The 24,244-nt window shown below is 49.8% G+C and overlaps 3 protein-coding genes across 17 annotated transcripts in view; 1 reads left to right on the top strand and 2 right to left on the bottom strand.

The window, feature by feature from the left end:
• The window catches only part of NUMA1 (nuclear mitotic apparatus protein 1), a 74,314-nt gene extending 70,746 nt beyond the window's left edge, over positions 1 to 3,568 (top strand). For 8 of the 9 annotated variants that reach the window (XM_046015325.1, XM_046015322.1, XM_046015326.1 and 5 more), the window contains 6 exons: positions 338 to 566; positions 1,204 to 1,373; positions 1,723 to 1,899; positions 2,059 to 2,175; positions 2,267 to 2,488; positions 2,843 to 3,568. In XM_046015325.1, coding sequence (XP_045871281.1) covers positions 338 to 566; positions 1,204 to 1,373; positions 1,723 to 1,899; positions 2,059 to 2,175; positions 2,267 to 2,488; positions 2,843 to 2,854 — 927 coding nt within the window. In that variant the 3' untranslated portion in view covers positions 2,855 to 3,568. The remainder of the gene's footprint in view (positions 1 to 337; positions 567 to 1,203; positions 1,374 to 1,722; positions 1,900 to 2,058; positions 2,176 to 2,266; positions 2,489 to 2,842) is intronic. The other variant, XM_046015328.1, reaches the window with a different exon arrangement.
• On the bottom strand, positions 506 to 7,968 carry LOC123948387 (interleukin 18 binding protein). 5 transcript variants are annotated; one of them, XM_046015334.1, is made up of 8 exons: positions 6,907 to 7,968; positions 6,217 to 6,259; positions 5,797 to 5,887; positions 5,256 to 5,447; positions 4,461 to 4,581; positions 4,230 to 4,377; positions 3,983 to 4,062; positions 1,380 to 1,584 (listed from the first exon to the last, which is right to left on the bottom strand). In XM_046015334.1, the coding sequence occupies exons 3-8, from the start codon at positions 5,816 to 5,818 to the stop codon at positions 1,431 to 1,433; spliced, it is 717 nt and encodes a 238-aa protein (XP_045871290.1). In that variant the 5' UTR covers positions 5,819 to 5,887; positions 6,217 to 6,259; positions 6,907 to 7,968; the 3' UTR covers positions 1,380 to 1,430. The 5 variants fall into 5 exon arrangements, with proteins under 5 accessions (XP_045871294.1, XP_045871290.1, XP_045871291.1 ...); XM_046015335.1 differs by lacking the exon at positions 6,907 to 7,968 and having other exon boundaries at positions 6,217 to 6,895; XM_046015338.1 differs by lacking the exons at positions 1,380 to 1,584; positions 6,907 to 7,968 and adding an exon at positions 506 to 615 and having other exon boundaries at positions 4,214 to 4,377; positions 5,797 to 6,895.
• A 1,152-nt stretch (positions 7,969 to 9,120) lies between these two features.
• The window catches only part of RNF121 (ring finger protein 121), an 81,577-nt gene continuing 66,453 nt past the window's right edge, over positions 9,121 to 24,244 (bottom strand). For 2 of the 3 annotated variants that reach the window (XM_046015330.1, XM_046015331.1), the window contains 4 exons: positions 22,541 to 22,661; positions 11,795 to 11,928; positions 11,066 to 11,167; positions 9,121 to 9,481 (listed from right to left, as the gene is read on the bottom strand). In XM_046015330.1, coding sequence (XP_045871286.1) covers positions 9,361 to 9,481; positions 11,066 to 11,167; positions 11,795 to 11,928; positions 22,541 to 22,661 — 478 coding nt within the window. In that variant the 3' untranslated portion in view covers positions 9,121 to 9,360. Of the gene's footprint in view, positions 9,482 to 11,065; positions 11,178 to 11,794; positions 11,929 to 22,540; positions 22,662 to 24,244 lie in introns of all 3 variants that reach the window. The other variant, XM_046015333.1, reaches the window with a different exon arrangement.

The following is a 24,244-nucleotide window of genomic DNA, read 5'->3' as shown; positions in this document are numbered from 1 at the left end:
GACTAGCCCAGGAGCCAAGCATTCCAGCCCTGGCTCTGCCACTTGCTAGCTGAGACCGGTAGGCTGATCCTTTATTTTTTATACCTTGATTCTAAACCGGTCTGATACACAACTCTGCCTGGTTCAAAGCACAGTCAACAGGCAAGAGAAAAATGGGTATGGCCTCAGCACCTTATGCAGGATTCTTAGCAACAAGGTCCATTTCTTGCAGATATGCAGCTAAGGATCCCTACAAAGCAGTGTGGGAACATAGGCATTTTAATTTTAGGAAGGGGAACAGGAGGCTGCTTTGTGGACTGTCAGGGCCCCACCCCACCAGATTAATTCTCTCTTCCAGAAGCTAGATGTGGAAGAGCCGGACAGCGCCAATTCATCCTTCTATAGCACCCAGTCCGCCCCTGCCTCCCAGGCCGGCCCACGAGCCACGTCTTCTACCCAGTCTCTAGCCCGCCTGGGCTCTCCTGATGATGGCAACTCGGCTCTGCTCAGTCTACCTGGCTACCGGCCCACCACTCGCAGCTCTGCTCGCCGCTCCCAGGCTGGTGTATCCGGTGGGGTCCCTCCAGGTGAGGTGACCATAGGAGCTTGAAACACAGATGAGACAGGAAGCAGATCCTGGCACAGGAAAGGGACAAACTTCTAAAACCCCAAGGCTAGTTATCTTCCAGTACCTTGCCTGCCCCTCTTTCCTGTAGTCTCAGGGCCTTGTCTATCCCTTAAGCTGCTCTTCATCTCAGCCTGGGTGAATGGGAAACATTCACACAAGGGGCCTGGGATTCCCAGCCTAATAGTGGTGCTTAGCTCAGGTCCTCTGTTACCCCATCTCAGGGGGTAAGGGGTGCCAGAAGAGCTCTGCTGGGCCAGTGTTCTATTCTTAGATTCTTCCTGAAAGCTCTTACCCTCCAGGACCCCCTAGGTCCTGGACCCCCAATTCCTGGTCCTCAGTTTCTCTAAGGTGTCACAGCCTCTGCAGAGGATCTCCTTTGACCTCCCCAGAGGGAGAGCGGTGAGCCAGCCCCCACGGTAGAAATGCCCTATGAGCCTCGCCCTGCTATCTCCAGCCCTGAGTACAACAGGACTCTGAGGCCCTAAACCTCAAGTCCACGAGACAGGGGGACAGAAGTGGTGGACACAAAGGTTAGCAAGATGCTAGGACCAGGGGGTGACCCCCTGCTGCTCCCCTCACTCTTCCTGGCCTTCCAGCCCCACCTGCTCCTGTCTCCTGGCCCTCCACAGGAAGGAATAGCTTCTACATGGGCACTTGCCAGGATGAACCCGAGCAGCTGGACGACTGGAACCGCATCGCAGAGTTGCAGCAGCGCAACCGGGTGTGCCCCCCTCACTTGAAGACTTGCTACCCCCTGGAGTCTAGGGTGAGCTCAGGCCCCAGGCCAACTCTCCTCCTCCTCCCTCAGCACGCCACCCCTGTATTACTCACTGACCCTAGTGCCCTGGGTCTCTGGCCTGCTGCAGAGGGTGACCTTATGCTTCCATGGACTAGCTGGCATAGAAGGGTTTGGGGTGAACTCCCTGTGGGCAGGCCTGAGTGTGTGGAGGTCTGTTCTGCTGCCTCCTGTGGCCATCCTGCAGGGCAAGAGTAGAGGAAGACAACGGCAAGGAGGCCTTCTGCCATTGAAGGCCTGAGCTGCCCTGCACACCAGGCCAGTGAGGAGTTCTGGGGGCAGTTGTGCCCCCCTTGACCAGTCCTTCTACCCCATGCAGCCTTCCCTGAGCCTGGCTACCATCACAGATGAGGAGATGAAAACTGGTGACCCCCGGGAGACCCTGCGCCGAGCCAGCATGCAGCCAGCCCAGATAGCTGAGGGCACGGGCATCACCACCCGGCAGCAGCGCAAACGGGTCTCCTCAGAGCCCCATCAGGGTCCTGGTACCCCAGAGGTAGGTAACCCTGGCTACTTTTTGTTCTGTCTAGCAGCTTGCCCAGTCTAGCCCAGCTCCCCAAGTTTGAAAAGTGGACTAAAGGGGAGCCTTCGCTCTCCGAGGGCCTGATGCAGAGACACATGTCTGGCTTTGGATGTCAACTTCTCTTCCCCATAGTCTAAGAAGGCCACCAGCTGTTTCCCACGCCCCATGACTCCCCGGGACCGACACGAAGGGCGCAAACAGAGCACTACGGAGGCCCAGAAGAAAGCCACTGCTCCGGCTGTTAAACAGGTTAGTATGGGGGCTGGAGGGAGCCCCTGGGGAGGCCTTGGTGGCAGAGTGTGAGTGCAGCCCAGTTTGACAGCCCCTCCCTCCCCAACAGGCTGACCGCCGCCAGTCCATGGCTTTCAGCATCCTTAACACGCCCAAGAAGCTCGGGAACAGCCTGCTGCGGAGGGGAGCCTCAAAGAAAGCTCTGTCCAAGGCCTCCCCCAACACCCGCAGTGGGACCCGCCGCTCTCCACGCATCGCTACCACCACGGCCAGTGCCGCCACTGCCGCTGCCCTCGCTGCCGCCACTGCTACCCCTCGGGCCAAGGGCAAGGTGGAAGCACTGACAGGGAAGGGGGTGGTGGACTCTTAGGAATGTGGGTGGAAGTGGGGCACTCCCCCCGGCCACCCTTCGGGAGGCTTCCATGACAGGGCTTAGCTAGGCTGCTGGAGGTGGTTGCAAAGTGTGGGTGCCCCTTGCCTTGGTTACCTGCTGGTGGAGGAGAGGAGACTCAGGGCTGTTTGGGCATAGCTGGCAACTGAGAACCTGAAGGTAGAGGTGTCCGGGTCACTCCCAAGAAAGGGATCCTAGTCAGAGGCCTTCGGGAGCTTCGGGGCCTCCTTGAGCCATCTGGTACAGGCTGGCATCACATGTCTCCAGCCATGTGACTATGTTTCTCTCTTCCAGGCAAAGCACTAAAGGGCCAGGACCAGTGAGAGGCCCCACCTGTGTCCTCAACGCCAACCTCGTCTGGTCCTTCTCCTTCTACTGTCCCTTTCAGTGCCTTCTCTCAGCTCCCAGGCCAACAGTGGCCAGACCCCTAGAGACAGTGATGCCTGCCCACACCCCGGCCTGGTACCTGGATCTTCACCGGAGCCTTTACTAGGTGAACAGATGTGTCCTCAGAGTTGGCCCCGGAGGCCTGGAGAGTCTGGGTCTTCTCCCTACCTTGCCTCCTCATGTTTTCTTAGAGCAAAGTCACTTCACCACCACAAACAGGCTTTGAGTGGCTGGGCCCGAGGGCCAAGTCAGTCCTCCCCCAGACTCTGGATCCAGAAGGGACCATTGGAGGAGCAGGCCCTGGTCCCTGCTGCTCTTGGTGGCTGGGCCCACTAGGGCCCTGTGCTTTTTAAGTCCAGGACTGGGCCCTGACCTAGTGGGTGCACCCAGAGGTGCTCCCATCCACCCAAGGGCTTGGATGCCCAGAAGATCCTCTTTTCCAGAACAGATGGGCCCCACGCCTGGGTGCGGCAACAGGGGCGGGGGGGCAGCCTTCAGCTGCAGCTCATCCCCCACCTTCCCTGGACTTAACACTGGGGTGGGATTTGGAGTGACGGGAAGGTTTTTAAGGGCCAGGGATGGATCTTTTCTAAATGTTATTACTTGTAAATAAAGTCTATTTTTCTCCCTTAAGTGCTGAGCGGTCTTGATCTGTGCAGGAAAAGGGAAATTGCGGCTCTTTAGAGCACATCTTTGTCCCTGCCATGTTTTCCCAGCTATGTACCTTCTCTCCAATTCTTTCTCCTGGCCTTGCCTTTACATTCTGAGTAACAGTCCCTCTCTTCCCACACTCCCTCTTGGGATGAGCCAAGTTCTGTAAGTGGAAGGACAGCTTAAATGACAGAGCAGATGTCATACCTCCAGTGAAAAACCATTTATGCACGCCCACTGTGGGCCCTGGCGGGTGTGACAAGGATGCAGCTGTGGATCAGAAGTAGCATTTAACCCATCCCTTCCCTGTGACAGTCTGTTAGAGGGAGGCCTGAGCTGCAAGAGCGTGTAGACCCCAGTGAAGAGGCGACGACTCAGCCAGGCTTGGGAATTCACCTGTCACGGTGATGAGGCAGAGGTGACCTGCTGGAGGGTGGGGCTTCTTGAGTAGAAGGCAGGCCGGTCTTCAGCCCAGCCTGGGGAAGTGAAGGTAGACAAGGATCAGGCGCAAGGGTGGGGGACATCTCTTGATCACCTTCCTCTAGGCCATGCCTCCCCTGCCCGAGTCCTAAGTTCCACTTGGGGAATGGTGGACAGTAGCAGGAGGCCACTCTAGGCCTAGCCCACCTCTCCGTTTTCTCACCCAGAGCTGGGCCAGGATGACATGACGCTGGGCGGTCTGATCAGGATCAGCAAAGACACAAGAGAAGTTGGTGTTGAGCAGGGTGGTACTCAGCTCCTCTAGCACCAAGGCCCGCCGCAGCTGGATGCGTGCACCCTGGTACTCCCTGCTGCAGCAGAGGGCGGAAGGCCATGAGAGAGGACCACAAGAAGCCCCCTTCCCTCCTGCTGACCTCACTGCTGCGCCCCTCACCTGGTATTGCCCTCTCGCAGCCGACCTGGGAGGTGCTCGATGAAGGAGCCATTGCCCATCCAGTAGAGGATGCTGAAGGTGGAGCGGCTGCAGGCGGTACAGGACAAGGTCAGCGTTCCATCTAGGGGACACATGTGGCTGTTAGCTCTTCCACAGGGCACACCCTCCCCTCTGTCATGCTGCCCTGCCTCCCAGGTCCCACAATTCAGGAACCTGGAACCTGCTGCTGTGAATACACCCAGGTGGGAAAGTCTGCTAATGGGGAAGTGTGGTTGTTTACAGGGAGGCTCAGGGCTGAACAAGAGGAAATCAGGACGGGTCCTTGGTTCAGGTGAGTACTCCCTCTGAGCCTGTTTCTTCAGGATGACCTTTTCTAGTGCTCGGCTCTGTTGACTCTAGGAGCCCTGGCCAAGGAGGCAGTGGCAGGAGGCCACTGCTCCTCTGGGGTGGCCAGAGACCAAGGGGGCGGGGGGAGGGAGCAGGGAGCAGGCTGGGCCTTGGGGCATACTGCAGTCAAGGCTCTAGGAGTCCTCTGACGATCCTTATGGTGGAATTCTCTCCATCCCACTGGATAAGGAGCACCTCGGGAGCTGGGACCTAAACCCACACTCATGATGCTGGGTGGGAGGGAACGTGCTGAATGCTCTGGCAAGCTGGCCTAGCTGGTGGGGCTACATGGCAGAAGGTTGGGTTAGGGTGCAGCTCAGGAGTCAACCCCACCCTTGGACCCTCTGTGTCCACAACCCACCCCAGACCACTGTGTTCTTTTGGACTCCCATCAAAATTGCTCCTTACTCAGTGGGATTTCCACTTCTGGCCAGGTCACCTCCAATGCTGGGCACCACTTAGCTCTTGGGAGCCAGGAGGGGCAGGGGTCCTTTGTGACCCCTGATGAGGCAGTGGCAGTGATCCGAGGTACAGGTGGGGCTCCAGCCAGGTGACAGATGATATGGGCACACAAAAGCAGGACCGGCAAAGGGCTGCGATCTAAGGGCGGGACAGTCACAGAGGTCAACCGCTGTCTGACTGCCAGGCATGGTCGATATCCTGGCCTGGATGCAACTCTGGCCCAGAGATTCCTGGGCTCGGCCCAAGGCATCGGAGGAGCAGAAGGCGTCCTGAGGCCCGACCCACATCATGGCCCTTTTCTAATGAGGGCAGGGAGATGTTGGACTGCAGCTAGAACCACAGCACCCAGACAGAGGCTGAAAGCCATAACACAACAGCAGAATGGAGTCCCACCCCCCAACCAGGGGGTAAGGCTCAGGGCTACCCGCAGCACTCCCTTCTGTTCTCAGACCTCATCCCGCCTGCCCAGGCCAGCCCCGGGTCCCACCTGGTGTCCAGTTCTGTGCCATGGTCTTGATGGATGTGTCAGGAGCTGCCGTGCCTGGTTCTATTTATCTGTAACAACTTCCTCTCTGGGGCTGGTGGGGGAGGAGAACGTCAATCAACTACTTCTCTCAATTTCTCAGTGGCTCGATTCTAGCCATTTCCATGGGCCTGCCCTTCCTGGGGGTTCCACAGCCCTCCCTTGGTCTGAACTCTTAACGGGCTGCCAGGTACTGCTGTTTATTTACAGCAGGCATCCAGCACAGGCTGGGGCTCTTTCAGCACTTGGTAACAAAGCTGAAGACCATCCAGTGACAGTCCTCCCCACACCACCTCTTAGTACCATTAACATTATGCTGAGTGTGCCCTAACCCCTTTGTTACAGGGATGGAGAAACAGAGCCACACAGGGGCCAGGGACTTACCCCGTCGCAGAGAGAAGCAAAGCCTTCTTCGCTGGAGCTGGTTCTGGGAAGGGCAGGATTAGTGAAATCCTTCTGGGAAAGCATTGTCCCCTCTCCCCTCTATTTCACTTTCGCTTTTTTGTGGCCAGGGTGTCAGCAAGCACTGAGTTACTAACAGAGGTTACACAAGCGTGACCCCAGCCTGTACACTGCACCTCTTCTGGAGCCAAAACTCATGCTGGCTGGGCATCTTCCTGCTAACTCCCAGGTTCCTCTACTCTCCCGATTATATCAGACTGGGTCTTTGATGCCTGCTCAGTGTCACCCTCCCAGGGGCACAGATGGGATGAACCTCAAGAAAGAGTCTCTCCCAGGTGGATTCTTCCATCTCAGCCCAGGGTCAGGGCTTCGGCGTCCACCTTTGCTCTCAGAATCACGTGTCTATGTGAGCAGGCCTCACGTTTTTTCTTTCACATTCACACTGCTATTCAAGCAGTCAATTCTTCTAGGCACTGGGGACCCTAAGTTGGATCACTTTGACCATTTCAGTCTCAATGTTACGCCAACCTGTCATCCTGGTCATTCTCCGGCTCCCTACTCCCTCCAACCACCAACCCCCCCACCACACAAAGCCTTCTCTCTTCTCTCATCCCAGGCTCTTGGTCAGAACTACAGGTCTGGGTCCACTAGGAAGACTAGATTTCTCCCTACCTTGGTCTCGAGAAGCCCCGAACAGCCCTCTTCTTCAGAATCCCAGCTTCTTGAAGCTCTATTCAGTCCAGCTGTGTCCAGCCCCACTTGGGCCATGCCGTGGGAACTGTGCCAATAGCACTCTTTGGCCTTGTGTGCAGGAACCTCTCAGAGCCAGGCTGAGGCCTTGGAACACGAGCTGGAGTGCTGGCCCTAAAAGGAGGGGAGGGCACTTCCCGGGAAGAGAAGGAGCAAGCAGCCTAGCGCCAGCTCCAGCAACAACAGAGCTATAGAAATGCACAGTCTAGTGGCTGACGGGACAAGTGGGGCTGGGGCTGTGGCAGGGTCAGGACTAGGGTGAGGTGTGTGAGGCAGCGGGGATGCCAAGCTGGAGGAGGCACTCACGATTGGGGTCGTGCTCGTTGTCTGTGGAGGCAGAGAGGACCAGGACTGGTGACCCAGGCCACACACAGATCAAGCACGAAGGGTAAGACCCAAGTGTCCGAGGTATGTGGTCTCTGTGATCAGGGGCCTGGAATGCCAGGGACAGAGCCAGGGAAGCCAGGAGATGGAACCAGGTTTGGAGGATGCATCATAAAACTCCTCCCTGGGAGCGCCAGTATCTCCAGCTGTTAGGCTAGGAGGCAAGGCTGCTTGGGGCTTCTGAGATAGTCTTTTGGGGATGAGATTGGGGGATGGGACACAGAGGAGACTGGACTCAGCGGAACCAAGACAAGAGTTGGGCTGTTGGGAGGACATGGGACTCAGACTTGCTGAAGTATGAAAAGAGAGCCTTGGACAGCCTGGTCTTGGCTTCTCACATGAGCCTGACACATAGGGCGACAAGAGTGAAAGGACGATCCCTGCACCCTTCAACTGGTCCCCATTCCACTCTGAGGACGGGCCCACTGACACGAGCAGTGGGGGACCACCATGCGAAGCTACAGCTGGGTGAGAGAAGCCAAAGCTGAGGGTGGCCCATAAAAAAGGGTGTTGGTAGCAGGAAGGGCACTGACCTCACCTCAGGTGGTAAGGAGACAGTCACCCAGTGATGCTCCAGGGCCCTTCTGTCACAGGACAGGAGTCTGGCATCCCTCCATTCCCATGGATAAGGGGTGGGGCCAACCACCCCTAGGATCCAGCTTTCAAATGGAAACAGCAAAAGGCAGCAAAGGCAAAGCACTCCCAGGGACCCCAGGGAAGAATAAAGCAAGATGGATGTTCAGCTTTCCAACCCAGCTCATGGAGCTTTATTCAAAATGGAGTGACAAGATCCTGCTTGGCTCTTGCTGCGTTTGAAGGCAGGCCCCGCTGGGCCACATTCCCTAGGAACCCAGTGCTGAAGGCCCATGTTTGCCCTCCACTTCCTTCAAAACTCCTAGGGCCAGAGCTGGGGCCTACCTGGAACCTTTTTAGAACTCACACTTGCCTGGGCCTTGCCCTCTTCTCTTCATACCCACCACCACTCCTGTGGCCAGGCCCAGGCAGGACCCATGAACATGGAAGTTGACAGAGGGATATTCCCTGGGCTGGGAATCCCCTGGCAGCTTCAAGGGAACACTGTCTGACGATAGGGAGAAGTCCTATCTGTCAGAGATCTACTGCCGCACACGAACAGACGCACATGCACACCCTCACGCAGGCTTTCCAGGAAGGAAGTGACGTGGCAGAGTGGCCTTTGGCGCGTGTCACCACTTCCGGGCTGAAGGGTCAGATTGCACAAGAGGCCTTCAATCACTGCTGCCAACAGTAGTTCCCATGGCCCAACTACACACAGATAGACTCTATTCTTCGCTGGGGGCATGTTACCCAAACTGCTGCTGCTTTGGGTTTCCCCCAAACAAATCCTCAGTGAACTGTGAGATCCCAGGACATCCCTCCCTGCAAAAGTCAGGACTAGGCTCCACTTGCATCAACCAGTCTATGGGTCCTGGACAAGGGAAGACAGAGTTGACACAACACCGACTGAGGGGCCCAGAAAGGGAGGAAGGAAGACACCTCACCCCACCCCCCATCGGTGTGTATCTGTGGTACCAGGCAGAGCCCATGGGCTCTCCCACACTGAGTGAACCAGGCTGGCGCCCCACAGAGGGAAGGAAGGGCAGGGGGCAGGGGTGGGGCGGCTGAGGCTCTCAGCCAGAGATGAGAAGGCTCCTTTAAATCAAAAATGTGGCTCTGCTCCTGCCCTGCTCAAACAAGGAAGGCAAGGCCTGGAAGAGTTGGGGGCAATTCCTATGCTCCACAATAAAAAAGGTTTTTAAATATATTCATCAAAATAGTTTTCTTTTAAAAAGCCCCCACTGCTGACAGCCCCACTGGCTGGCTCTCCACCATCTCCCTCCCCAGCCCGGGCACAGCCAGAGGGGTACTGAGTGGCCCAAGTGCCCCTTTTGAGTCTTTCCCACCCAGGTCGTCTTGGAGGGCAGGGAGGAGAGTGCCCTGAGGTCCATAGCAGGCGGATGCTCTTCTTCCTGACTATTCCAGGCCCAGGACATAGTTGATGCCTTGTACCAGGCCAATGATGACAGGCTGCCAGGCTACCAAATATCGAAGCCAATCCAGCAGTTGCCCGTACATGACGTGAGGCCTCTCCCAGCTGTCAGTGTGTTAAAGAGGCTATATGTCAGAGCTGCTGAGGCTGGGCTCGCGGTTGAGTGAGAGGTTCTGCCTACACTCTCATCTGCTCCGCAGAAATTGGCATGCCTACAAAGAGAGGAAGCCCCCACCAGCCTCTCCATGTTAGAAGGAAGGGCTGAACCCAGAGATTGGGGGAAGGAGGTGAGAAGGGAAGGGTGGAGAAGTGAAACTAAGCTCTCAAAGACCAGCATGCGTAGAGAGCCTCTACTAACACCTTCTTAAAGATGGGCCTGTTGGTGTGAGAGCACACAGTCTGAGAGTGCTGTAAATTCATCTGTGCCAACAGCTGCAGGGACGTGGGCAGTGGGATAGGTAACCTCAAGGGTTCTTGTAATGTCCCAAATGGTAGGTTTTGTAGGTCAAGGAAGGGGCCAAGTCTAGGGGCCAAGGCAGAAGGGAACAGGGAGCAAGAGGCTAGTCACAGGGATAACCCCTGGCAGAGGCTCTAAGGAATTCCCATGCACACCAAACACCAGGCCCTACTGAGGCTGAGCAGCCCCAGAGAGGAGTTCCCTTCCTTTCACTTTTGAACTAAATTGCTGGGCAAGACAAGGAGTCTGGGAATCCAGCTCTGGGGAAAGCACAGATTAAACCTCATGACACTGCGGGGGAACCTTTCCAAAAGCATCAGAAAGAGCAGCCGGGCCCAGTCCTTGGGAACTGTGGGGAAGCCCCAAGCCTCAGCTTCACCATGGGGTTACTTAACTGTTCTTAACTAGACCCTAGAAGAACCAAACAAGGAACCTTAAGGGGACAGGCCAGAGCCTCTGGTTTGGGGGCTGTGAGAATGTGCTGGGAATGCAGTGGCCCCTGCCCAGCCTAGCTAGTGTCCAAGGGATAGGGAACCCTGCCACTCAGGGCAGCCGGGAGAGGGCAGGGAGAGACCTGGGCCACGGGATCCCAAGGGTAGTGAAGGGGGGACCAGAGCAGTGGCTGGGCAACTTCCAACAGACAGGTGATAAGGAGCAAGAGGAAGGTGAGGGAGGGCAGAATAGGGAGGGCTGGCAGGGTACAGAGGAGAAGCTCAGAGGAGCAGTGGTCCCATGTTGAAAGGGGACAGAACAGGGAGTCCCTCAGCCAGTCTTGTACCCTGCGGGCTCTGCACAGGCACACAGCTGGTCTCCAGCCCCACAGGTCACAGGTGAGGCACCACTCATTGGTTATGTAACCTTGAGTAGGTTTTCAACCTCTAAATCATTTCATTTTTAAAATGGAGGATAATATTACTGATGTCATCAAGTCGCTAGAGAATGAAATGAGATAATACGGGCAGAGCACTTAACCCAGTGCCAGGCACAGAGGAAGCAAACAGTAAATGGGCTGTTACCACTACCAGTTTACCCTTGAGGGATCTAGAACTATGATGAGAATCTGAGCTGTAAGTCCTACCTTTTCCACCCCCAACTTCCCTCGATCGCAAACCAAATAGAACAGTGGGTATGTACCAGGGTGGAGGGAGGAGGAACAGCCCTGGGAGGACCCAAATGCAGAGTGACGCTGGCCAGGACTTTCTTCCCATTGCCCATTCCCAAACAAAGGATACGGGTTGCTGAACATCCTCTTGAGGTCTACCTTCTCTTTGCAGTAGGGACACGTCTGCTTCTTTCCCACGATGCACCAGCCACGGATGCAGAACTCGTGGAATCTGAGCACCACTGGTCAAGGGAAATGGTGGGCAGCCGGGATGGCACTCGAGCCCCATGCTCGTGATCAAGGCACCCAAGCACTAGCTCTGGAGAAAAGTTAAAATCCTGCCTTCCCCTCTTTTTAGCTGTATAATCTTGGGCACATCCCTTCTCTCTGACCCTGCTTCCTCCCATGTGAAGTGAGGATAATGATCTCCATCTTACAGGGTGTTTATGGGGGAAAACGGAGATAACACACGGAACAGAACGGGAGCTGAGCAAGCACAGGACACATACTGGAAATGTTATTCAGGAGGACTAGATTCTGACACCGAGGGAACCAGCTAGAGGATGCTCCAACCTCGGGGCAGCGAGTGCAGCTTCGGGCTCCTTTCTGATTCAGCCAGGCTATAAACTGTTTACGTAAGCATGGCTCCCAGGTGTGGCAAAGAGGGAAGGAGACCACAGTTTCCACTCCTGGGTGTCAGCTTCCCTGGCAGAGAACATCACCCAAATGTCTGGCCTCTAGTGACTCTCCTGCACTGAAAGGTCTAGAGAGTATGCCAGGGTCATGGCTGCCCCCTCCCCTCGACCGGAATGTGCATGTGGCAGGAGAGATGAGGCCCAAGGGGCTCCAGGCAGGATACACGTGATTGCAAGACAGCCTATATGTGTTCTCGATGATGCCCTCTTCACTGACATCCACAAAGATCTGCTGCCCACACACGGCACATACACTGTCCGAAAGGTGTTTGGTAGGCATGCCCGACTCGCTGTAGAACTGAGAGAGAAGAACAGGAGGAAAAGACAGGAAAGGTGTGAGAATCAGCCCAAGTAGGATGAAACCACAGAGGCCTATGTCTTCTGAAGAGGAGGCAAAGAGGGAGGGGGAGGCCCCACACCTATAGAACATCTTTTATATGCCAAATCAACCTCATCTTTGCTGGCTGGATGGGGAGAAAGGGACAGACCACAGATGGGTTGGGAAGTCAGATCTAACAGAACCTGAGCCCTGGGCTGGTCAGCATCAGGGACAAGGAGATCGGGAGGTAGAAGGACTCAGGGCCGGTGATCAGGAGCTATGTCAGATAAGCCAATCTGTGGCCAGACTATGGTTTCACTGGAGACGGACATCTCTTCTCTAAGATTCAAAACAGTCAGGTATCTGGTGCAATGTGGGTTGGGGACAAGGGCATTCCCAAACACTTATGGCAGCAGCAAAAGAGGTTCAATCCTTTTGGATAGAATCTGGCATGACGTCTCAAACTGCCATGCCCTCTAACTGTTCATTAATGTCACTTCAAGTAGCTAAAGTAAAAATATCAAAAAAGCCTCATGTATACAGATATTCATTTAAGCACTATTTATAATTAAAGAAGTAAAGAGTTAAGCAATTCCCCCAAAAAGTTAAACAGAATTACCATATGACACAGCAAGTCCATCCTTATATATATTCCCCCAACTCATGACAACAAAGACTAAACACACACTTGCAAGCCAATACTCACAGGAGCATTATTCACAATATCCAAAAGGTGGAAACAACCCAAGTGTCCATTAAAAGGTAAGGAGATAAAACAAAACGTGATATATCCACACAATGGAATATTATTCAGTCATAAAAATCATGAAGCTCTGATACACGCTACAATGCATGAACCTTGTAAACAGTAGGCTAAGTGAAATGTCCAACACCAAAGGACAAATATTATATGATTCCATTTGATATGATAAAATACCTAGAATAGACAAATTCATAGAGACAAGGAGTAGGTTAGAAGTGGCCAGCGGCTGGAGGAAGGGAATGGGAGCTACTGTTTCATGGGCACAGAGCTTCTGCTTGGGGTGATGAAAATCTTAGAAATAGCAGTGACAGTTACACAACATTGTGAATGCAACTAATGCACTGAACTGTACATTTAAAAAATGGCTGGGGGGGCACCTGGGTGGGTCAGTGGGTTCAAGCCTCTGCCTTCGGCTCAGGTTATCATCCCAGGGTCCTGGGATTGAGCCCCTCATCGGGCTCCCTGCTCAGCGGGGAGCCTGCTTCCCCCGCCCTCTCTCTGCCTGCCTCTCTGCCTACTTATGATCTCCATCTGTCAAATAAATAAATAAAATCTTTAAAAAAAAAAAAATGGCTCGGGTTGCCTGGGTGGCTCAGTTGTTAAGAGTCTGCCTTCAGCTCAGGTTGTGATCCCAGCGTCCTGGGATTAAGCCCCGCGTCGGGCTCCCTGCTCAGCAGGAAGCCTGCTTCTCCCTCTCCAACTCCCCCTGCTTGTGTTCCCTCTTGCTGACTCTCTCTGTCAAATAAATAAATAAAACCTTTAAAAAATGGTTAAAAGGGCAAATTTTAAGTTATATAATAGAAAAACCCATAAAATAATAAAAATAAGCAAAGAAATGGAAATAACCATGCATGATCCAGAAAAGGAGAATGCCCAAATAAATTTGGTACACACTCAAGGAACTTAACAGGCAGCGAGGCAACTGAAGCCAGAGATATAACAGTAAGTGTCAAAAAGTAGGGTACAAAGCTGGAGGCACAACATGACTGACTGGTACCATATGTAAAGACAAGCCCAAATCTATACAAACAGAAAAAGATCAGAAGGAAATAGATCAGAATGTTCACACCAGGGATGTTTTGGTAGTAGGTTCACAGGTGATGTTTTTCTTTTGCCTACTTTTCTGCACTCAAATTTTCTTTAATGAATATATATTACTTTTAGATTAAAAATTATTTTTTACCAGTTAATTACAACAAATAACCAATTCCATGCTCCAAAAAGAAATACCAGGTTTTGCACAATTTCCTTGTGGTTTATTGTTACATAACTATATAGCATTTTCCCCCTACCCCAAGAAGAAAAGACTTGAAATTTATTTGTTGACATTTTCTAAGACCTCTTTTTTTTCTTTCCTTTGCCTTAAAAACTGTCCGAAACACATAATACACATAATACAGAATATACATCTTAACTACTTCTAAATGTATTGTTCATTAGTGCTTAGTATATTCATACTGTTGTGCAACTAATCTCCAGAACTTTTATTACACATTCTGTGAGACTCTATAATGGATTGTGAAAAAGCTTTCTGCATTTGTTATTACAATCTCATCTGGACCTGTCAGGTAGATTTACTGCATCTAGCCTTTTTCTATTTCCTTAAACTTGAGTTTGCTCTCTTTTTTCCTTCTGTTTCCAAACACCTGTCTTTTTAAAAGCCGAAACCCTGAGGTTGGGTGAGAGTGGGCAGAGCACTAAGGTGCTGGGACATGGAGTATGAGGGGTGACACTAGCTGTCTGCCACTTCCACTCAACATGGAGGCTTCACTTACTCCAAGGTGCCCTTCTGAGGAACAGCCTCTCAGTCATCAGAACTGCTACCGGATCCCGAGTCCTCAAGGGTGGGAGGCAGAGATGCTGCAGTGCCCCAAAAATCCATTATAGAGCTTCCTGCCTTCACACACACCTTACTCTCTTGTAAACCCATCTGAAGCAACTCAAGGTGAGCGTGAGTGGTTACCACAGAACACCAGAGCAGCCCTAACGCCAGGCGAACCAAAGCCCAGTAGAGGAAAGAGATAAGAGGGGACCTGAACCCAGACCCTCTGGACTCCTACCCAAATTCTATCCAAAGTGTCCTATAACATCTGCCGAATGTTAGCTGTAGAACAATCAGCTACTTAGCTCACTGAGAGCCAGTTACTTGAACGGTTCTGATTTATTTACTGAGAGTAAAAAAGGCAGTGGAAAAGGATAAGCTCAGGTCAGGGGGAAGGGCCAAACTTGTGGGAGTCCACTAACTGTGCAACTCTCAAAAGCCAGAATCTCTGGAATGTTAGTACTGGGGGGGGGGGGGGGGGGCTGAGACACACTTCCCCAGGGCTTGACAGGTGTATGGCCTAGAATTTCTAGGCATTATCAACTAAACAGAGAGACAAGAGACCAAATGGTCTAGGTCCGGCTCGGCACTGAATCCTGGTACAACCATGTAGCACAGAAACATGGCCACTCACTCTGGCCCACAGCACTGGCAACAAAAGAAATAGGAATGTTCTGACTCAGGAGACGGGTTAGAGCTCTGAGGAAAAGCTTAACCTCAAATTGCCCCAGAGTTCTCCCCCCAGGACACAGAAGCAAAGGATGCATGATCAAAGGGAACTTGGATGAGGGTGAAGACAGAAGGAGGGATGTCCAGGGAAGGTTAGGCTCCAGTTGCTGGAGATCTCCCCGCGAAGCTAATGTGGCAAGAGGCAGGCACAGTCAAATCTCACAGTGTTTCAATAAAGTCATCAGGTAAGCTATCAAACCAGGAAGGCCCAGCACCCCCAGGGCTCATAGAAATCACACACGAGGAGACCATCAGGAGGCACTGGGGCGAAGCTGCATAAGATACAGTGAGGCAATTTACCCTCAAGAGCAGGATCCCTCCACAGACTTAGCTCAAGGGGACCTATGGTTTATCAGGATCAGACAGACCTAACTGCAGTCTTCTGTCACTTACTATCTTGATGAACCTGGGTAAGCCACCCAAACTCTTCCTTCCATCAAAATATACTGGGCACCTACTGAAGTACCAGGCACAGGACTAGGTCCTCGGGATATAATGTGGAAAAGCAGAGACCCTTCTCTCCTTGTGGAACCTACAACTACAAGAGAATGACATTAAAAAAACAAATATTTAGAGAAAATAAGAACTACTTATTAAAAAGGCTAAAATAAGAATTATTTCAAAGACAGTAAAGGGCTAAGAAAGGGGTTCCTAACTAAGCTTACATCACATGAGGAGGCTTCTTTGAGGGAGTAACATTTGAGGGTGAGAGGTAAAGGGCAGTGGGAGTTACCGAGAAGAAAGGCAGAAGAGGAAAGAGGCCCTGAGGCAGAAAGGAACCTGGTGTGCTTGAGAAACCGAAAGGAACCTTAGCTAAGGAACAATGACAATTCAAAAGCAGGAGATGCTGGAGACCTAGGCCAGGGTGATGGTCTGGGCTAATTAATGGCAGTAGAAGCCAGAGAAGTGGACAGACTGGTAATGCTAAATAAACAGTTGAAGACTAAATAAAGTTCTGGTGCTGAGAAAAGTTCTGTATTAGAGGTCTAAACAGTCGTAGAAAAGGAAAAGGGGAATGCCTAGGTGAAGTGTAGAGAAGATGCCTTAGGTCTGCACTCAGAGGAACAATAACATTCAAGGGGAGGACGAATTAGCAGAAGAGACAGAAGGAAAAGCAGGACAGGGAAGCATCACAAAAGCCAATGATGACTGCTGAGGTCAGAATTAGTGACACAGTCACTAGTGACTTGAGTAAAAGCCATTTCAGAAGAAGGGTTTGAGCTGAGCCAGATTAGAATAGGCTAAGGAGTATGCAGAAAGTGATCAAAGGGGACAGGAGCTTTCTCTAAGTTTAGCTGTGAAGGACAGGAAATGGGTCAGTTGCTAGAGGAGAAAGTGGGTCAAAGAAAGGTTGATGTTTTTGAAAAAGAATACTTAAAAGGCAAAGAGCCCAACAGAGAGGGAGAAGTTGGAAGTCACGGATAAGAAAGGAAGTTCAATAGCATAATGGGTCCTGGAGAAGGAAAGAGGCTAGCGAATCCACAGTGCAGGCAGGGCTGGCTTGCGATGGAAGAAAGGATATTTTCTCCACTGTAACTGAAGGGAAGGAGAGATCAGTACAAATATGTGAGTAGAAAACCCCAGCACAGGAGCCTGCACGTAGCAGGAGATTAGTAAGTAAACAGGAGTTGCATTCCACACCACATCACAGAATGTGTGTGCCAGGAAAACCCTGGGAGCACCTCCAGCTGGCCCCCCTCTCTTGGCTGGTGAGGACACAGGAGGAGGAGGAGGAGGAGGAGGAGGAGGAGGAGGAGGGGGAGAGCCTTGTCTGAAGTCAGAGAGGTGGTGATGATTTCAAGCAGATCAGTTCAAGCAGATGATTTCAGAAATAACTTGTTCAAGCAGATGATTTCAGAAATAACTTGTTGAAAAAGGGAATAAAATACTATTTCTCAGGGTTACAGTAGATGAGATTCCATATCACAGAGTGGTCTGAGATGACTTCAGACAACAGATGGCATCTGAGAGAGAACTGGCATCTGCTCGTGATTTAGGATTTGTCTGCTCTGTGTCTTGCTCTGTGTGTTGCGTATGATGAAGATACAAAGAAATCTTACAGAGTCTCTGTGCTCCAGGTGATTGTAGATATAAAATATGTAGCTTTCTAGTATAGCAGTACTGTACAGAAGGTATACTTGATAAATGTTAGCTATCACCGTCATCCTCTAGTAAGTACTATGGGCCAGACTACTCTGTAGAGTACTTTCCCTCGTGCCTTTGTTCCTTACAACACTTCATGTCTGGTAGTAATATTACAGCTGAGAAAACAAGATCGGAGAGGTAAAGTAAATTGCTCGTGAGTACACAGCTAATTAAAAGTAGGTTAGCATTTGAAACCAGGTTCATCTGACTCTAACCCCCTAGCTCTTCCCACTACTTCAGAAGCGATGAATGGGCAGCTAGTCCTGTCCTAATGTTATCTGGGACATAGAACTTACTTAGAAGAAAGAAAAGTGTGAGGCAGGACACATGGCCCAATGGAGCAGAAACGGTGTGCCACTACCCTGTCTGCCCAACAGCCCTCTCTGAGGGGAGGGCCCCAGAAAACAGGCTTATTTGGCAATCCTGTCTTCCACCCCCACTCCAACATGACTTTGGGTGTAAATGGAAACTATAATGACTGGCTGTCACAAGCTTATGACCTCACAGTGACCAGCTGGAAAAAAACAAACACCATCCAAGGTTCCCTTGACTCAAGAAGAGTTACTTTTCTTCATATTACAATTTCTCCATGTGAGGCAAAACAGCTGTCATATAGAATAAACAGAGTAGTGTAGAATAATGAAGAGGAATTGAGAATATGTGTTAGTACAATTGTAAGCCTCATCATTTCATTTCAGGAATCCTGAAATTAATTAACCACAGATCTTAGTAGGTCAAACCACTCTTGGAGGGGGACCAAGAGATGAATCAGACCTACTTCCCCACCTAGTAGGTGGAACAGCTCCGAAATCAACCATAACTCTCTGGGATCGGAGCTATGATCAGAGATCATACAAAATACTATGAAAAACACCTGGGACTAAAAACGTGGCATATACACACAATGGGATTCTTTTTTTCTAACAGGCTACATGCACGCACACACACACACACACATGCACAAAGAGATTATTTATTTAGCACCCCCTCCTTTTTAAAGTATTCTCCATGCCCAGAGAGGAGCCTAACACGGAGCTTGAACTCATGACCCCAAGATTAAGACCCAAGCCAAGATCAAGAGTCAGACATTTAACTGACTGAGCCACCAAGGCACCCCTATTTATAGCCCTTTTAAATTGAGCTATACAATGGAGTATTATTCAGTCCGAAAAAAGAAGGAAATTCTGACACCTGCTACAACACGGGTGGACCTTGAAGACATTATGCTGAGTGAGATAAGCAGGTCACAAGGGACACGTATTATATGGGTCCATTCCCACGAGGTACCTAGAGAGGTCAAATTTAAAGAGGCAGAAAACAGAATGGTTGTTTCCAGGGGTTGAGGGGCAAGGGATTGTGGAGTTATTATTTAAGGGGTACAAAGCTTCAATCTGCAAAATGAAGAGTTCTATGGATGGATGTGGTGATGGTTGCAGAACACTGTAAATGTATTTAATGCCACTGAACCAGACATAAAAATGGTTAAGATGGTAAATTTTATATGTAGTTTACCACAATTAAAAAAAAAAAAAATGACTAGGGCTGCTACATGGAAGTGAGCAGTGGTGGAGCTAGTAAAAGGCTACATTGGTCATACCCAGCACATTGTGAAAGGTTGCTAAGTAAGTACTGCTTGAATAAATGAAAGAATGAGTTGGCTAACAAATGCGTGGAAGGCTGGAGTGTCTTGGCTCCCTCAAACTACTGTCCCCAAACCATTGATCAGGTTCTGGCTTCAAGGCCAGGGACGTTCTTGAAATTCAGGTTGCCGTGGCTTGGGGGCCCAGGTGTTCCTAGGCAGACCATAGTGCACTTGACCAAAGACGAGGGCAGAAATAGGAGAGTACTGGAATTCTCAGGTTAGAAAGAACTGTAAAGGCAGTACAGTGTATCCTTTTATCCCAAGTTGGAGTCCCTTCCCCCACATTCCTGCCTACCTAACCTAACCTGTGGGCATAATGAGCCCCTGCAGAACAGCTGCCAGTAAATCTCTGCACCATTTGCTATGGGAAAGAATTAATGAACTCCTATTGACCCATCCAGCACTGTCACAAGCCATCCCAGTGTTCCTACAGCCTGCTTCCTGCCCTAGAAATGGGGACCTGGGGAAACAGCAAACTGTTAGAGTCGGGATCAGCAAGGTCATATTCTGTTGGACAGGAGCTGGATAGAGTGGCTCCTATGAAAGGGATACCCATTCTCAATGTCAATTATCTAGGGAAGAGGTGGATCTTTGTAGAGACACCACAATTCAGAAGACTGGCCTGAGTTAAAGGCCTTTTTTTTTTTTTTTTTTTTAAATCAGAACACAGGCTCTAGGTCTAGACATCTGGAGGACAGTGATTGTCTAGATGTGGCTTCCAGGTGATGTATGCTAAGATGGCACCTGCTACACAGAGATAGGCTGAGAGTTGGATGGGGTAGGGTCTGAAAGCCTGGGAAAGCAGGTACCCTGCTATGTCAGATTAACTTCATTCAAGTACTCATGCCTATTTACCTTTAATAAATTTCAATGTGATTGCTTGATCCTTGTGTTCTTGTGCTACTAAGAGGTATAGAGAGGTATGTGGATTCATCTTTGGGTCAGACTATTATAGAAAAAGCATCAGGTGTTGGAGGTAACTACTGAGAACTCACAGAAGGAAGGACAATATGAGGGGTCAAGAGCTGGTGTCTGAGGCACTCTCAACCCTAATAAGAAATTCTCCCAGCAGCTCTCTTGAGGATACTGAAATTTATCATTATTAGGGAATTATCATAATAAGGACTATCATTTGTAATCAATGGAACACCCAATAATCCTTCCCAAGAGCATGGAAAGAAGTCCAGCTCAAATCCCATTTTTGGGAAGCCAATGTAATGATTCCATCTCCTACAGGAGAAGCTAACTAGGGGATCGATTCTGAGCTCAGTTCCATTTGGACTGAAGAGGGTTCTGTATATTGGTTATTACTGACCCGCCTAAGGGGATTAAGACTACACTTAAATTGGCAGCTGATAATAACTTTGAGATAAAAGTGGCAACACCCTGGGAAAATCAGAGAATTGGCCCTTTAAAAACAGAATGAGAAGAAAAAGAAATCACAAGAAGGTAAAGGGCAGGATACTGGCAAGAGTCATTTTGAAACGCTGAGTGGGCCAAAGAAGCAGACTTCAGGAAAAGTTGTTGTTGAAAGTGAAGATAATAATTAAGACGTCGAGTATCTGGAAATCTCTTCTGGGCAGTGAATTGGTTAAAGGAAAAGCTGAAGTCTATACCAACAGATAAGAGACCATGAAATGTGCCTAAACACAAGACAGTTGTTCAAACAGTAATCTAATGACCCAGTACACTTTGTTTTCCTTTTAATCCATTACAGAAGAAATAAAAATAGTCCCATGACACCGGGAAACTAAGTCCTAGGTCTAAAACTGTACTTGATGAAAATCATCAAAGGCGATGGTTGAGGATTCTGTTTAACCTGGATTGCCCAAAGCCTACCAGTCCATGGCACAAACGAGACGGTGTAGCACTGATGTAAAAATGCACACAGCAAATATCCTACCACCTGCAATATTGCCTTGAGCTCACCAAGAGTTCCCGAGGGACCTCATACAAAGTCAGCACCAATCCTTTCCTGTGCTTTGAAATTGGTCTCCACTGGTATCTGCTGCCTAAAGACCAGGACTGCTATCTGGCTGCCCCAAGAGAACCTCCTTCCCTGACATTCTTTTAAGGTTTCCCCACGAACTACCAAACCTCATGTTGCAAGAACTTCTGAAGGTCTTTCAGAGCTCTTGCATCAGACAGAGACACACGAATTTCAGCACAGAACCGGAGAAATGACCGTTAAACTTGTAAATATTCCTTCTTGGGGTGGGGTCTTCTATGGGCGGACACTGAGATGAGGAGTACTTCTGTGTTGTTCACATATTTAAAAAGAGCATGCATTACTTTTATAAGCAGCAAAACAACAAACACACATTTCTATTTTGAGAAATAGGAATATTGACTTATTGACAGTTTCTTAAGACTGGCTGTTACTTTACCCACATTTTGAGCCTGAAGAATCACTCCCTGGTCTCCACCTTATAGCATTTTCTATCTCAGTGAACGTATACCAGCCAAGGAGTGGCTCGAGTTACACACTGTCAGCTTTGATACGTACTTTCCTTCTATCTTCAGAACCAATCTATATTCAGGTCCTACCCAAGTCCTACCAAAACACTTCTCAAATAGCTTGCCTCTCTCCCTTCACACCATCTCTCCCCTAACCCAAGCTACTTTCGTCTTGCCCGGACTACTACAACTGCCTCTGAGTCTTCACAGGTCCCTCTAAGCTGTGGACCCCTAATCTGTTCTCAACCCAGGAGCCAGAATGATCTTTTTAAAGTGCAAATCTGAAGATGTCATTTTCTATCTTAGCCTCCCAGGATTTTTAGCATAAAACCCACAATCTTTCACTTGGCTTTCAAGGTTTTTTCTAGTCTAGCCTCTTACTTCTCCAGACATTTCCATCCTTACAACCACACTAGCTTTAGTTCCTCCAAATGATCACCCTTTCTCTCACTACAGGACTCTTCTCTACACATGCACTTTGCTCTATCTGCCACCCACATCACTTCCCACTTTATCTAGTTAACTCCGACATATCATCTCAACATTCACCTCTTTAGGGAAGCCATCTCTGGGCCCCAGATGAGGTCAAATGCCCTTACTGCATTTGTTCACAGCACTGTGGAGCTTTCCTTCATAGTTTTTATAAATGTTATAATTTTGTATTTATTTGTGTGTTTTGTTACTTTCATACCCATCCCTGTCACTAGGGCATAAACTCCATCGTGCAAGAACCATGTAACCTCTGTAATTCCAGCACAAACCTAGTGCCCAGGCACATCAGAGGCATTAAATATCTATTGAATGTTAACTTCCTAAATGATAAAGTGGTTCTTTTCTAGAATGGCCCTAAAGTTAAAAATTCCAGGGTATATCTGGGATCTGGTTTTCCAAATTTTAAGGAAGAAATCTCCATTCATACTACTGATATATTGAAGGATTTTTTGATGGCCTATCTCTTCCATCAAACTAGTGATGCTACACTGACCTCTGTGGAGGTGGCAGTAGACAGTATTAAAAGCCCAGGTGAACTTACCCCTATGGTAGACGCCATGTAGTCTGCACACATCTCTGCAAAATCTCGCTCAAGAACTCCATAGTAGAGGCCATAGAAGAGGAGAGAAATGCCAAAGTCCATGGCATCTTCTGGTTTGATCCTGTAAGGAAAGCAGCATGGCCTATAAGGTTTGCCCTAAGACACAACTGGTTTGGATTACTACTCTGGGACACACAAGGAGGCACCTGAAGTTGGAAGACTTAACAGCTAAAGCAAGTGTTGGCAAAATAAGACCAAATCTTATGCCTTTTTTTTTTTTTTTTAAGATTTTATTTATTTATTTGACAGAGAGAGATCACAGGTAGGCAGAGAGGCAGGCAGAGAGAGTGAGAGGGAAGCAGGCTCCCTTCAGAGCAGAGAGCCGGACGTGGGACTCGATCCCAGGACCCTGAGATCATGACCTGAGCCGAAGGCAGCGGCTTAAACCACTGAGCCACCCAGGCGCCCCTTATGCCTGTTTTTTATATGGCCTCTTGGCACTGTGTGAACAGGCTAGCACTGTGAACTACAAAGACCAAGCCAAGGTATTGCCTACACCCCGCTTTCCCACTTTGTCCCCAGTGCCTGCCTCCTCCAACTGCCCACCATGCCTTGCAGCTATCTAGGGCCCACTCTGGTTGGCACCTATGTGTTGGAGACTCCACTGCTGGCAATCACTGGACACCACCAACCAGCGGAATTTCATTCTGGAAGATGACAACTCAAGTTGCCTCACTCTAGCCAGCGGCCCAGGTTGAAATGGCTGGGTAAGGGCACACCAAGATCTGGGTTGTCAATGGAACAGAACGTAAAAATGATCCCAGTGGTCACACACCCACTTGTCAGGCCCCTCCTGAGAATGTCTCATCTGATGGCAAGTGGGCACAAGTATGCCTCCCACCTGAGAGAGCCCATTCATCAAACAAGGTGGGGCAAGGGAAGAGTTTCCCCTCTTGTTATACTACATGCTATCCTAGACTTTGCCTTTTGTCCACAAAGCCTAAAATATTATTTGGCCCTTTACAGAAAAAGTTTGCCTGCCACAGATTTAGAAATAAAAGATAAAATCAGTCATTTAGCAAATATATACATACCAGTTACCATATCATTTTAAGCTGTATCTATACATATTCTGTATCATGTCATCAAAGTTAAACTTTGGCCCAGGGGCACCTGGGTGGCCCCGCTGATTAAGTGGCCAGCTCTTGATTTCGGTTCTAGTCATGATCTCAGGGTCCTGGGATGGAGCCCTACATCAGGCTCCATGCTCAGCGCATAGCATGTTTAATGAGTCTTCCTCTCTCTCCCTCTTCTTCTGCCTCTACCCCGACCCCCCTGCTTATGGTGTCTCTCTCAAATAAATAAACAGATTTTTAAAAATGGCCTGGGTGACTCAGTCGGTTAAGCAACTGCCTTTGGCTCAGGTCATGATCTCGCAGTCCTGGAATCAAGCCCCACATTGGGATCCCTGATCAGCGGGGAGTCTGCTTCTCCCTCTCTCTCTGCCCCACAACTCATGCTCACACTCTCAAATAAATAAATAAAATCTTAAAAAAAAAAACTGGGGGTCCAAGTCTACTTACTAAGAAGGACAAAGATCTTGCCTGTACATAGGAGGCTTGTTTTAATAATTCTAAGGACCAATAAATTGCAACCTTCCGTCTTTGAATGTTTATTATAGAAAACAACCTTTGTCAAAAATTT

This window comes from Meles meles, chromosome 8 (genome assembly GCF_922984935.1).
Source record: "Meles meles chromosome 8, mMelMel3.1 paternal haplotype, whole genome shotgun sequence".
Taxonomy (NCBI): Eukaryota; Metazoa; Chordata; class Mammalia; order Carnivora; family Mustelidae; genus Meles; species Meles meles.
The sequence above is the reverse complement of the archived record's forward strand: the minus strand, read 5'-3'. Positions and strand labels throughout refer to the sequence as shown.

What these genes read in the sequence shown, in the direction of transcription:
- LOC123948387 (XM_046015334.1), bottom strand. Translation starts at nt 5,818, where the DNA reads ATGGCACAGAACTGGACACCAG. An exon ending in TCATCCTGGCCCAGCTCTGG is followed by an intron (nt 4,063 to 4,229) that starts GTGAGAAAACGG and finishes TCACTTCCCCAG; the next exon opens with GCTGGGCTGAAGACCGGCCT. An exon ending in CTGCCTCATCACCGTGACAG is followed by an intron (nt 1,585 to 3,982) that starts GTGAATTCCCAA and finishes CTTGCCCTGCAG; the next exon opens with GATGGCCACAGGAGGCAGCA.